Source organism: Rhagoletis pomonella, unplaced genomic scaffold (genome assembly GCF_013731165.1).
Source record: "Rhagoletis pomonella isolate Grant_MI unplaced genomic scaffold, Rhpom_1.0 Rhpom_scaffold_00013, whole genome shotgun sequence".
In the NCBI taxonomy this organism is placed as follows: Eukaryota; Metazoa; Arthropoda; class Insecta; order Diptera; family Tephritidae; genus Rhagoletis; species Rhagoletis pomonella.
In genome coordinates, this window is record NW_023458567.1 from 892,038 (window position 1) to 904,999 (window position 12,962).

Below are 12,962 nucleotides of genomic sequence, written 5' to 3' on the forward strand. Positions count from 1 at the left end.
TTCTGCGCGCGTGTGTCAGTGCGGCGCCCATTCGTTGGTGTTATGTTTTGGCTGGCGCTGAGGCTGGTGGTGCTTTCATTGCTAATATAAGCCATATTTTTCATAACTTTATGTTCTTGCTTATGGCTGTGCGATGCGCCATGAAGTGACAAGTCAAAATTTAGCAAGCGCTCACAAAAAAAAAAACGCAAACATATGCAGAAGGTGCTAATAATCCGCGTCGCTGTCAACCTTGGTCAATAGTGTCCGTCATGGCTTAGAAGCGAAACACGCTGTCAATTTGCAGTTGTTGCTGCCACCGCTCAGTAAATCAAGCAAGAGTCATTACTAGCGCGCTTATGTGTTTGTTCGTATCTATGTTTGCGCACATTTGTCCATGCATGCATATTTACTTAGAGCTGATATTATGCTTGCTGTTAGCACATTAAATATGCCACTGGGTCGTTGTCTGCAGCGAGGCGCGGCGCAGCGCGCGGTCAGTGGTGTTACGGGCGCGTCATTGATCGCATTGGCGCTGTGAAAACCTGCTTTGTCGCGCGGCATCGCAGCTGAATAGGAAAATTTGTTTGCATTTCAGAGTAATTGTTAGTTTTTTGCGTTCATTGCAGCAGGGGGTGCGCGCGCAAGGAATTGGAAAAAAAAAATATATATTAAAAAACATGAAGTAATTTAGTAAAATCTAACTGACTGCGTGCCGTTTCGCATTTCGAGCGTTACGCTCCAATTAGCAATAACAACAAAAAGCTAGTACCTATTCATAATTATTTCAGCCACAAAAGCGAACAATGAAGCTGATTGTGTGCGTTAAAAAAAAAAACGTTGTTTAAAGCAAAACTGACGACCGCATTTGTCATTACGAAATTTGAGAAGCGCATAGCCAACCACAGCGAGTGCTACAATCACTACAACAACAACGACAAAAACCAAAACAGATTTAGTAGCAATTAATGAGATAACCGCAACAGTAGCAGCAAAAAAATTAGTTGTGCGCGCGCAATTACCAACAACTTCGTAGCTCACCTGTTAACAACAAAATTTTAGTTAACTTAATCGCAACAACGGTATTTAGATGTGCGCAAGCGTGCCCGTTCACCTTCCGCGTTTCGGGTATTCATAGCGCGCGTTTCCACCTTACAAACTCTCTCGCGTTGTCTCCCGACTGTGTCGCTGATGAATGCTTAGCTTCGCGGGGCGTTTGTGTTTTTAGTTGCTGTTGTTGTTTATTGCATTCGAAGCTGTTAATTGTTGCACTATTAGCTTTCGTCGCCTCGCAACTCTTAACTGCCAAATGCTGCCTTATTTACTCATCTCAGTCAAGTATGTACGACAGTGTGCGGCATTGTGTTTTTAACGGTGTAAAAATAAATAGTAAAATTCTTTGCTCTAATTTTTCAAGTCGAAACGAATTTGTTTGTTTTATATGTACATATGTATAGTGTTTTCTTCAATAAAAAAAGCTGAGCTAAAAAAAGAAGCTCCGCGCTACGCTTGAACGCAGTTCTCCTCGACGAAGCTTGTGCTCATATGTACACACAAACCTTCCAATACATATGCAAGCGCAAGTGTACTGCGGCTGCGCGAACAGGTAAGCAAATATTTACTCACCTGAATAAAAAAAAAGTAACAAAAACAACAACAGTGTCATATTTTCAAATAAACAACCTTTTATTTTATTTATCGTAATTGAGCCAGCGATTTTTTTTTGTTGATTAGCATACAAATAGTATTTTTAGTGAAAGTATATGCGATTAAATTTTAAAGCATCTAGAAAAATATGATTGCTGGACTTTGATGGTTGGAAGCTACAGTTAAATACTATTCGAAATAAGCTAGACTTTGCACGCCAATTGCGTATTTGTTTTAGTGAGCTTGTTTGTTATATATTTGTTGAGGCTCTACAATACTAAGCTCTACTGCTTCGCTGCAATAACCGGTTCAACCTATGTATTACTGAAAACCGATTAATTTTTAAGTAAAAAAACACAACTGAGCATTGAAGCTCATATACATACAAATTTAGGATTACCGTTAATTTCCCTGTGGAGCCACCCAGAAGGTAAGACCTTTCCTATAAAAAAAAAAAGAATTATCGAAAACGGTTCACGTCATCCAAAGTTATCCGGTAAAATACATAAAAAATATTCCAATGAATTGATAAGCTTTCTCCTTTTTTGAAGTCGGTTAGTTACACAGGCCTGCAAAATTTAGAGCTTTATTCTGTATCACGAACGATAGGCAATACGCGATTCGTCTGCAGACGACAACCTCTCTGATTGCGATTTTATTACTCTATCGGTCGTCTTCGTCTTGCCTTTCATATATTACGTTGCAATGGTCTCGGTTGCGTTTAAGCCGGCTAGAATGATGTCGCCGGACTAATTTTTAAAGCTTTCCTCTGCAGACGAATCGTTCGTGTTGCCTATCGTTCGTCATACAGAATAATAAGGCTCTTAAATTTTGTTTATCGATCGCATGCTTTTTAAATAATAAAATTGATGTATAGGGACCCGTGATTTTTCAGTCCGTGGCGTCAAGTTTTCTCTCGACGGCGCTGCATATATCCTGTTTTGTCAATTTTACCCTCGATTTATGTGGATATATATTCATGGCCAACCTTGGTGAAGAAATTAGCCACTTTCGAGACGAAAGAGAAAAAGAGCAAGAATTCGCGCAGATTCGAAAGCCTCAATCGGGGTGCTGGAAGTGCACGACTTCGTGCCGAATTCCTTAACCGACGTGAGAGTTGGTATACACTTTCTCTAAGAGCTTTGTTTTCCTAAAATAAAGCTTTGACTTAATATATTGAGCCCTATCGTTTGTTTGCCGGTGTGGATCACTGAAGATTCGTAATAGGCCGTGTTCAAACTCATGACGATGTCAACGCGGGTACCGTAAAAACAGCGTTTATCTTATCCCCTTGCGGTAATATTTATTTATGTATTCAAGGTTCCTTTATTTAAGTTTTTGGTACTTTTTATACGGGAAAACCCCTACGCCGGTGGACCAGCGAATTACATCGGAAGTCAATGCTTACCTCGCTAGATTGTCCGGTGTAGACAGAAGAATTTCATGTGGGACCTGATGAACGCACGCTACGGTCTTGATGTGAGATCGGTTAGACCCTCTCGACACTTACATGGTCTTATGTTTTGGGGGTTTCAACAAAGAACTATGAAAACCTTTGAATAAGTTTAATCGTACACATATGTATGTATTATTACTTCTAAACTCTTGAAATACACAAAGTGTACTTAAAAGCGAGTTGCGTTGCTTTCAGCTGGTGCCCGCATTACACTGATATGCTGCACTCGCTTAGCTCACGTTCCAAAGCGCCTACACTATGTCTGTCTGTCTGGTTGTATAATTTCATTTGCTTGCTTTTCCCCGATAACTCAGCTGAATATTCCATGTTCGTAATTTTCCGCGCGTATGAGACTAGGTTGAAGTCTTTACCGACATTTCGGTGTCACTGTTTGTTATTTACACTGTCGAGCGAACCAGCGCAATGCCACGCGCCCTGATTGTTTTATAAATGAAACAAAAGGCTTATTGTTTGCAAATTTCAATTCCCATATTCCATTCAAGCGAAATTGTCATTAAAGCCTGCCTTAAATCGGCCTGGCCTGTCTATAAAGTCGAAAGCCACATCGGCGCAGCTCAACAAACCCCAACGACTAGCCTGGGTGGGCATCGGCGGAGCAATGAGCACAGCACCCACCGCGGCGCTTGAGACACTGCTCTTCATATCGCAATACCTACCCGGCATGAAATGAATTTCACGGCAGAGCGCATTTGCGAACGCAGTCAGTTTTATGTAAGCAAAACTGGATTTTCCACAGCTCAACCTCAAATCGATTATTAATATTTTATGAATGCAAATATTTTTAGCAAATACTTTCGCAATATTATGAGCAAAAGCGCACTGAGTGGGCTGCAGTGACTTGCCGACGGTGTCGCCGGAATAGTTGTTGGTGATATGATTAACAGCTGGTTATTCACACCTCTTTGGAACTGTTTGTTGAGCGATCTAATTACCCTCAAACCAAAATGGGGAAAAATTGCGGTTAGGGACGTATTTTCCGGTGCAAGCAATCACACAGACCTAATTAACACTAGCGTAGCACACTGAGTGCAGCTATAATTTATTGGTGTGACTGGGGCACACAACTAGCGGACTGCTTATGGCTCACCTGTTGTGCTTTTTTATTTTTAATTTGATCGTTTTTGACTGATGAGCTATCCAAATAGCGCGTCATAAATTTAATTGTTCAACCAGCTTTGCTCGCATTCATTTCCTCGGAAAACTTATTCTGAGTAATACTTAGCACAAGTAGGAATTTCTCATCATAAACGCTATTTACCACATACAACCTCAAATAAACGCATACTCAAGTAAATACTCCAAACTCCACCCAAGTCAGTTAAGTCGATGTGTTGACGGATCACTATAACCGCAGGGATTTCACACAGCGGAGTCACAAGACCCAAGTTGAGTGCTGACATCTGGCAAATAAATTAAAGATAAACAAATAAATATGAAAAATAATAACAAGATAAATGCAAACAAATAAAAGAAAAACGCTCAAAAAAAAAAATAAAATATTGTTCATCCACTTGGTGGGCAGCAGTGAGTGCTATATTGAAAAAAAAACTCTTACTTATTCATCAATTAAAAAATTAACTTTACTCGTATGTAACGGGTGGAACATATAGTGGTTTTTTAATCATGTAAATATCATAGCTCTTCGGAACAAAGTGAAGCACTTTACGATTGAACAACATTGGGGGTATTCTCGATACGTTGCATAATGTCTAGCAAATTATCCAATCATGCTATTTATGCCTTATTGGGAAATATTGCAAACCAAATAGCAGCGGCTATGTTAAGAAGCAAAACTGCCGCATCGGAAAATTCACACGCGATCGTCTAGAAGCCAATGCATCCTCAGAGAGTAACAGTTTGTTGCGGATTTTGGAGCGGTGGTATCATTGACCCATTTTTCTTTGAAAATGCTGCTGGAAACGCCATTTCAGTCAAAAGTGAGCACTACCGAGGCATGATAAAAGATTTTGTGTGGCCGGAAATTTAAGACATGCACTGGAACGATCTTTGATTTCCGTAGAATTGCGCCACCTCGGAGCTGCGCTGTGATGCCGTTAGACTTTTTTGTGGGGTGCCATGAAGTCCCGATGTTATGCAAACAATCTCAGAAAAGTCTTGGAAAACTGGGCCAACAAGATTCGATACTGCGAAGCTAGCCGAGGCTGCCACATGATTGTAATCTTATTCCATAGTAATGGGAATGTACAAAAAAATAGCTTTTTGTATAAAAAGAAACCACTATATGGACAACCCTGTATACACAGTTCCCCATTAAATGTGATAAGAAATTTATCCAAGTGTGTGGATTATGCCTTTACAAAACGCAGTTGGGAGAAGTAAGTACTAGTTGTTGGAAAAGATTAGCTTGTTTGACATAAGCAGATATTAAAAATATATTGAACTTTTTTTGGGGCACTTCGTTTTTTCGTTTTTTGTCAGGCAAGCCAAACGACGTTGGATCGCTTGCTCAGTTCTCTTGGGTACTATCGCGGTAGAAAGTGGAATCGCAACTAGCGAGCGATGATTGCTGAAAGTCTGCTTTATGCAGTGTAGTTTTCTTCCTCTCTATGCTGTTGTATAGTGAAAAGTTTTTTGACTGGTTGCTGAGAAGTCTTAATTTCGTGTTGAATCCCTTCGGGAACTTTGCATACGACGAGGTTCTTGACTAACGCCTGACGTTTGATAATCTTTAGTTGTCAGAGATGATTGCCACCGTAAACTATCTGGGGATAACAATTGGCAAAAAACTATTAAAAATGGCAAATTTTCTGCAGGAGGTGTAGAGTTTAGAAAGATATATTAATTTCTATACGAACGCTTTACGACCAATTTCAGTCTGTACTTAAGATCCTATGGCTTTTAGTGAAATCTCACTTTCAACAAATATAAGCAACCTCGTCAGTGTCAGCCTTTAATCCACTAAAACCTGCTCTTCTTGACCGATTTCCCTCCCTGGTAGTACTGTCAAGTATTTCGTCAGGAGGCCGTTTGAGTAACTTGCTCGAAAATGTACATGTCTACTCGTAGCTGTTTGCTCACCCGCAACTGCTGCATAATTTCTGCTGATACACTGCACACCGCTTTCCACGACGTCACGTGCTCTGCATCTTCTTCAGTAACCGGCCGGCAAATCTCACAAAATGGATGTTCCTCGTGGTCGAAACGATGCTGATCAGCAAAGATCGTATATTGGAGGTCGCAAAATGGTTGACTGATCTGCTGATCACGGAATGGAGACGGCCATAAATTTATCGATCCATTTTTGATGTTTCATTGCGGATACAGATACCAACTTTTTTCATTGAAAGACCTATATGCTTTTCTCCTTAATCAGAGGTCGTATTGATAACTGGTACAAATTGACATTTGAGTCACCTTTAGCCGCCACATAGGAAGCCGGTCTAACGTGTTCTGGACCTTTTTTTATAAATAGTTGTGGGCAGAGCATTCTGTTTTACTACTCAAATTGCTAAATCAAAAATTTAACATCTATAAATTGGTAAACTCAATTCAGTTCCACTGCCAATGCATCAACTGCGTACGTTAATTCGCACTTTTTTACGCAACAAAATGCAAAATTAAAAGAAAATAAAATATAATTACTTAAAATACAACAATGCACTTGCTGCCCAGCTTTAATGGCAGTTTTGCGAAGCCGCTTTTGTGCTTGACAGTGGGTCAGACGCAAGGCAAACCTGTGCTGTGGCTAAGCGGCTAATTTACTTTCAACTGCAAAATTCAGTATAAAAATATTTATTTATTTGCAGCGGGTATGAACGTTTTGGAAAAATGACAGTATAATTGACTTGTCGTGGTTGTTGTTGCTGTTGCTGTTGCTGTTGTATCATACGTAGGATTTATTTTATTGGTTATTAAAAATATTTGTACGTATACAAATTGCATGATGTTTCGCAATTAAATTGCGCGAAATGAAATGAATGTCTCGTTAATTAACGTTCCGGTTAATAATGACACAAATTTATTTATCCATTTATATATACCTACTACTTAGTACGCACACACTAACACACTGTCATGTGACATTATTTACGTCAATCGAGTTTGGGCTTCCAAAAATATCTGTAGGCCAGCAGGTCGTCGAAGTGTTATGTGGCTTTTTATAACGGCGTTTCTGCCCACCTTACAACCACATACAATAATCTTTGTTGTCTGCTATAGAGTGTGGGTGGCCTTAAAATAATGCCGATCACGTCTTTATGTTGTTTGTAATCTTTCGAAAGACTCCCTAATTGAGTATTAATAAAAAGTTTATTTTTATGACCGTTCAAACAGATATGGATTCGTACAGGGGAGGGGCTACATTAGCGTGATGAGAATTTCGCTGGACGAGTGTGGTGCTAGACGAAAAAAATGCCCGAAGTGAAGAAAATAGCTACCCAAAACTGTAGTGATATTTTCTCTGAAGGGTCAATAGTTCTAAAATGATAAGTGAGAGTTCCTTCCCTGAGCGTATAAGCAATATAAGCGTATAAGCTGTGACCCAAGAAGATCTATTGTGCTAAACCCTAATTGTAATCACGCTAAGAATTTCGGAGGGTGCCATGTTCCAAATTTGGATGGACAATACAATCGTTACCCGAGTCGTATCAGTTTGCTATTCATGATACGTGTGCAGTCACATAGAATATGCTCTGCGGTTTCCTCCACCAGCCCCAACACCTGCATTCCGTCTCTACAGAAGTCCACATTTTATTCAAATGGTAGCTTAACTTGCCTTGTCCTGTCAGGTAGCCACTAAGAGTTCTAAGATCCTCTAGGCTAAGTTCAAAGGGGGCTTTCGATGTTCCTCCTAGAAAGAGATATGATTGTATAGTAAGAGGACTGGTCCAAATAAAATCTAACCAAAAATATCCTTCGACCTTTACCTTGAACTGTCAGATGATTTCAGGGCTTGAGTCACCTGTGTGTCACGTGAGAAAAAGATGACAGAGAACCCGTAATTGATTTCACTATGATGCCATGAAAAGCAACATCCTTCACATCTAAAAGATAACCCAAAAGAAGATAACAAAAACTAACCAACACCTCTTTTCGTTTGGCTAAAATCATTAGCTCTATCAACACTACTATCACGATACATTGGCCCTGATTAATGGCGATTCGACGGTTGTGTAGATCTGCTGTTGGTTTTATATTAAAGATTATGATCGGCATTTTTGTCGCCTTAACTTTGATATATGACGCGGAGCGCGCATGACACTCTAATACGCGCTTACACTTACGGAATTTAATAACACCCAAATATAGTAATAAAATATACAATAAGTACTTGTAAATACATTATATCTTCGATAAAAAAACAGCAATGCGAAATACGCAATAGAAAAGTTGAATGAATGTAAAAAATCGGCGGAACATAAAAATATAATTTACGTCAATATGGAGGCCATAAAAGTTAGCAAGAATAAAAAAAAAAACTGAAGCGATAAAACAGGCAATACAATACTAAAATGTACCAGCGAAATCCCATAATCGCCCGTAGATAATAGACCTGATAAAGTCCACACACAAATAGCAAACATAAAAAATGATAAAAAAAGGAAAATTTTCGAACAAGCTAAAATATGTATGTAGATTAAAATGACTGATAGGAAAGCGCAAATAGAAACTAGGTGAGAAAGCTATTAATATTTTTATGAATTTATGATTTGCAATCTCCAAAGATTGCCAGCAATGGCAAGCGGTGTGACGCGCATTGCATTAATTTTATACGCGCTGCACCTTATTTTTTTTGTAAAATTAATCAGCTTATGTTATTTCTATTTACAGAAACTTCTACTGTCAACAGCGACGTCAAGTGGAAACACCGTTCATGCCGCTGCGCTGACGAGCATGTAAAACATTACAAGCAGTCGCTGGCTCATTTATAAAATATTAAACCAAAGAGAAAATCTAAGAAAAGTGAACAATATTATAACGCGTTCGGCGCGCACTAAACTATTGACGGGCGCGCTTCAAACAGCTGAGCGCCATATGCGAGGAAGGTCAACAGCGCGCGACGCAAGCAATATTGACGCGATTAGTGCAGCGATCGACGCGAACAGCGACATGATATTTATACATAAGTGATACGCAATTAAAAGCAAGGCGGGCGCGCGTGTGTGTTAGTGAATGTACATATATTGTGCTATTGTGTGCTGCTTGCGCGTAGTGCATGCGTTGCTTCTAAGTGAGCCGGCGCGCCACATGTATCTAATTACACAATTCCAATTCCAAGAAGATGTTTAATAGATCTGTGTGAAGAGTGCGAATTACTCATTGTCAGCGTCAAAGTGCGATCGTAGAATAATATTCGCTTGTAACGCTACACGCCACTCACCGACTCACTGCGTCTCAATCAGCGTCATCGCTTGCATTAAATTTTAATTAGCTGAAAAGAAGTTTGCACGAAAAAGTTATTTAATTTACCCACGAATTGTAGCGCCTGAAGGCGAGTGTAGACAAGCAACAATACAGCTGACTATAACACGTTAGTGGCAGGTGACTAAAAAGTCTCACCATATAAATTAAACAAATCTTCGACTCGATAACCGATCTTACGCTACAGCGCGGCACTAAGCGTCTAATCGTCTGGTGGCTCGCGTGCGTCAGAGCGGTTGTATTGCTGCGTTCAATGGTCTCTTCTGCGTCAGTTGCTTTGTGACAATAAAAATGCTTGTTACTAACAACAACAACAACAGCTCAGTAATAATACTCACAAAAATATCAAAAACTGTACAACGAATAGCCAACCACTGTGGGAATGATATTTTTTGTTGCTGTTAATCGCTGTCATTTGCGTCATGTTATCGTGCCTTGACGTCATTTGACGTTGCAGCGCGTATGCCGACTACAAGACCTCTTCAACGTTGGGCGCAGCGAAGAAAGCCATAAAAAAAGAACCGCAGAGTGCAAACGCACTAAATGAAAAAGAATGAGTCAAGTACCCACCAACAATAAAACTAATAATAAGTGTAGCAAAGTGGCCGACAAAAAATACAATAAATGCCTGCAGCTATCGGCGCAAAGAATTACGAAAAGAATTATGGGCAGCAATACGAGTCGACACAGTACCAGTACCGGAATGAGTACACTTGACAACGCCTCGAACATGACCATGGCTGCAGAGACTGCAACGTGCCGTGTTCTTTCAACAACCGTCAAGAATGCGCTACGTCCGCGCCACAAATGCGCGCGGGGGACGCATAGAATTAAGAACTCGCATTCAACACAGAAACCTACGGCTGTCTTCAAATTGACAACTGCGCCATCCGGAAGCGCATCGACCGAAACGCAAATTTCTGCGCACCCTGCCAGCACTTCGCTTTATGACGTGTCCGGTGTGAGCGCTGATGCAACGGTATGCTGTAATCCAAGCGATGAAGCGGTAGGCGTGGATGACGTAGACAAATCCACGATCGCGTGCGATACGTCCAGATGCAGCGATGCTGCTAAAGATGCCAGGAGTATTGGCGAAAGTGGCCGTTCGACATCAGCGTCGAGCTCAGTGCAGAAGCTTAGTGGTTCCCATGCCACAAGAGCATCAGTTGCTACGAGTAGAAGAACAAAGGCGGTGGGGAACATAAAAATAACCACAACAACGCGGCGGCCATATACACATACAACAACGACAACAACGGCATCAACGGAAACTCAATTAACGAAAGCAAAAAAGATTACAGCGAGCAATACAACCATAAGTATACACGCACCGACATCGACATCGACAGCGGCAGCGGCAGCGTCAGCAATAACGGCAAATGAGCGAGTGCGGAAAGCTGCAATAGCAGAGGAAGCGGCGGCGGCATATTCGGCTGCTACACGATTAACACAATCGGCGATTCGTTTGACGTCTGCGAATTTTACGCCGATCGTGACGGCAGCACAGGTGGCAGGGGCGTCGACGGCGGTAAATGTGAAATCAAAATTCAGTGAAAATAAATGTCCGTTGGCTGTGCTAACGAATGTTAGTAATCAGAGAAAAGTTGAAGCGAACAGTACGGTACCAGCGCTAAAGCAGTATACACTTAGCGGCAACAACGTAAACTCTAGTCACGAAAAAAGTACCTGTGTCAGCAGTAGAACAAGTGAAGAATTGAACAAAAAGTGGCCAGAAGAACTTAGTTCAGCCGACACGGAGTGTGAAACAAGTAGAACGGCAAGAATAGACGCCGGTTCTAACAGCAACAAGGATATCACAAGGAAACAGAACTTGGCTGCACGTAAAGCCAAATTGAAATCGGAATTTTTCAGGGATTTCGAATCACGCGGCCAAGTCAACAAGCGATTGGCACAGCCATCGGCGCTTATTAATATTTGTAGCGTGGATTTACCCAAACGGTTTTCGGATAGCGGTCAATCGAATCTTCTGCAATCTCAAGTAAACGCGGGCGTCACACGGAGTACGAGTCCTTTGACAACAGCAGCATTACTTTTGCCACAGATTTCTGTAAACACCGCTGACACCACTTCTCCCGTATCGCTGGTAACCAGGCGCAAGTTAGATCTGAAGCGAAAGTTCGAGCAGCAATCGTCGCCGAGGGCGTCTCCCCACTGCCATCAATTAGTCTTGATTGGTGCATCCAGCGCATTTCCACGTGTCGAGGAATTAGTACAAAAGTTCGATTCGCAACCGCCTAGCCCCGCAAGGAAAATGATTGTCAATCCCAACAATTCGATCGAAGCGGCAGATAGCAATATGTTGTCCTTGAAGCCAGACGTACTGGAGCAGCGCAACAGTCCACTCTCGGACGAAGGCTGCAACCTGGGACAGAGCCCCTACTCATCGGATAATGAGGACAATGAGTCCACCAACACAACCTCAACAGCTGTGCTACAATCAAAGCACAAAGATAAAGTCGCGCGTTCGGCGAGCAGCGACTCCGCACTCGGGTTGGACGTAGACGAGTCCATGGACACAACACCGGCACAGCCACCAACCTGCCCACAACAGCGCAGAATGACACTCACTGTCACGGATTTGCCATTGCGGCCGGCACTCTTGCCGCTAGCCGAACCCACTGCACTGCCCGACTCGCCGACCATCGATCTGCAGCAGACAGTCAATATTTTACCAGCTCAGACCACGGTGCCCAGCAAGGTGCTACTGGAGGAGCGCGTCGTTGAGCTGCCGGAGGATCCACGTTCCCTGGCGCCGTCACAACCCTGTTCACGGCGCGAGTCAGCGCAGAGTTGTGGCAGCGACTACGCATCGACCGAGTTTCCGGGCGGCAGGCGATTTGTACGCACACCCTCCGTGGTCGTTTCAGACTACTCAGACGATGTCATGTGCGGCATAACTCTGGAGGAAATCGAGTATTTCCGCGCACAGCGCATGCAACGACGACATTCCTCACTAGACACTGCCAACGAGGGCGAAGGCGAATCGGACGTGAGCGCCGCGTCTTCCTGCAGCAATCTCTACTACTGCGGGTCCACAATATCCGCATTGGACGGCGCCGAGTGCTACGTGAATGGCGTGCGCACGTCCTTGGACCGCAAGACCAGCGACTGCTCCACATGCTCGGTCAGCGCAGATGAGGAGTCATTCACCATTCCCGAAGATCCACAACAGCAGACGGGCACGAGCAAGGACCTCGCCGACCTACTAGCGGCGCAACATTTGAGCGCAAAGCCAGCAGCAAAGAAGGTAGGTTTGGTGGTGCCCCTGAGTGAGAACTTGGGCGAAAAGTTTACCTATTGAGCTCCTTGCGAGCCTAAGCAAGCCTAAAGTATTTTCTTATCTACATGTACATATTTTTTCACCCAAAAAACTGTTGTAACTTGATTAGTTTTAGCAATTAACTGTATATTGTACCGGATATGTATGTGTAGGCTATCGTATGAACGTAATTACAAG

The 12,962-nt window shown here is 42.3% G+C and overlaps 1 protein-coding gene across 1 annotated transcript; it reads left to right on the forward strand.

Annotated features, from left to right (window-relative positions):
* Positions 1-702: 702 nt before the first annotated feature.
* Positions 703-12,956, forward strand: LOC118748445 (mucin-5AC-like). Its single transcript, XM_036482865.1, has 2 exons — positions 703-1,585; positions 8,894-12,956. The coding sequence occupies exon 2, from the start codon at positions 10,038-10,040 to the stop codon at positions 12,804-12,806; it is 2,769 nt and encodes a 922-aa protein (XP_036338758.1). The 5' UTR covers positions 703-1,585; positions 8,894-10,037; the 3' UTR covers positions 12,807-12,956.
* Positions 12,957-12,962: the final 6 nt, after the last annotated feature.

What these genes read in the sequence shown, in the direction of transcription:
- LOC118748445 (XM_036482865.1), top strand. Translation starts at nt 10,038, where the DNA reads ATGAGTCAAGTACCCACCAACAATAAAACTAATAATAAGTGTAGCAAA.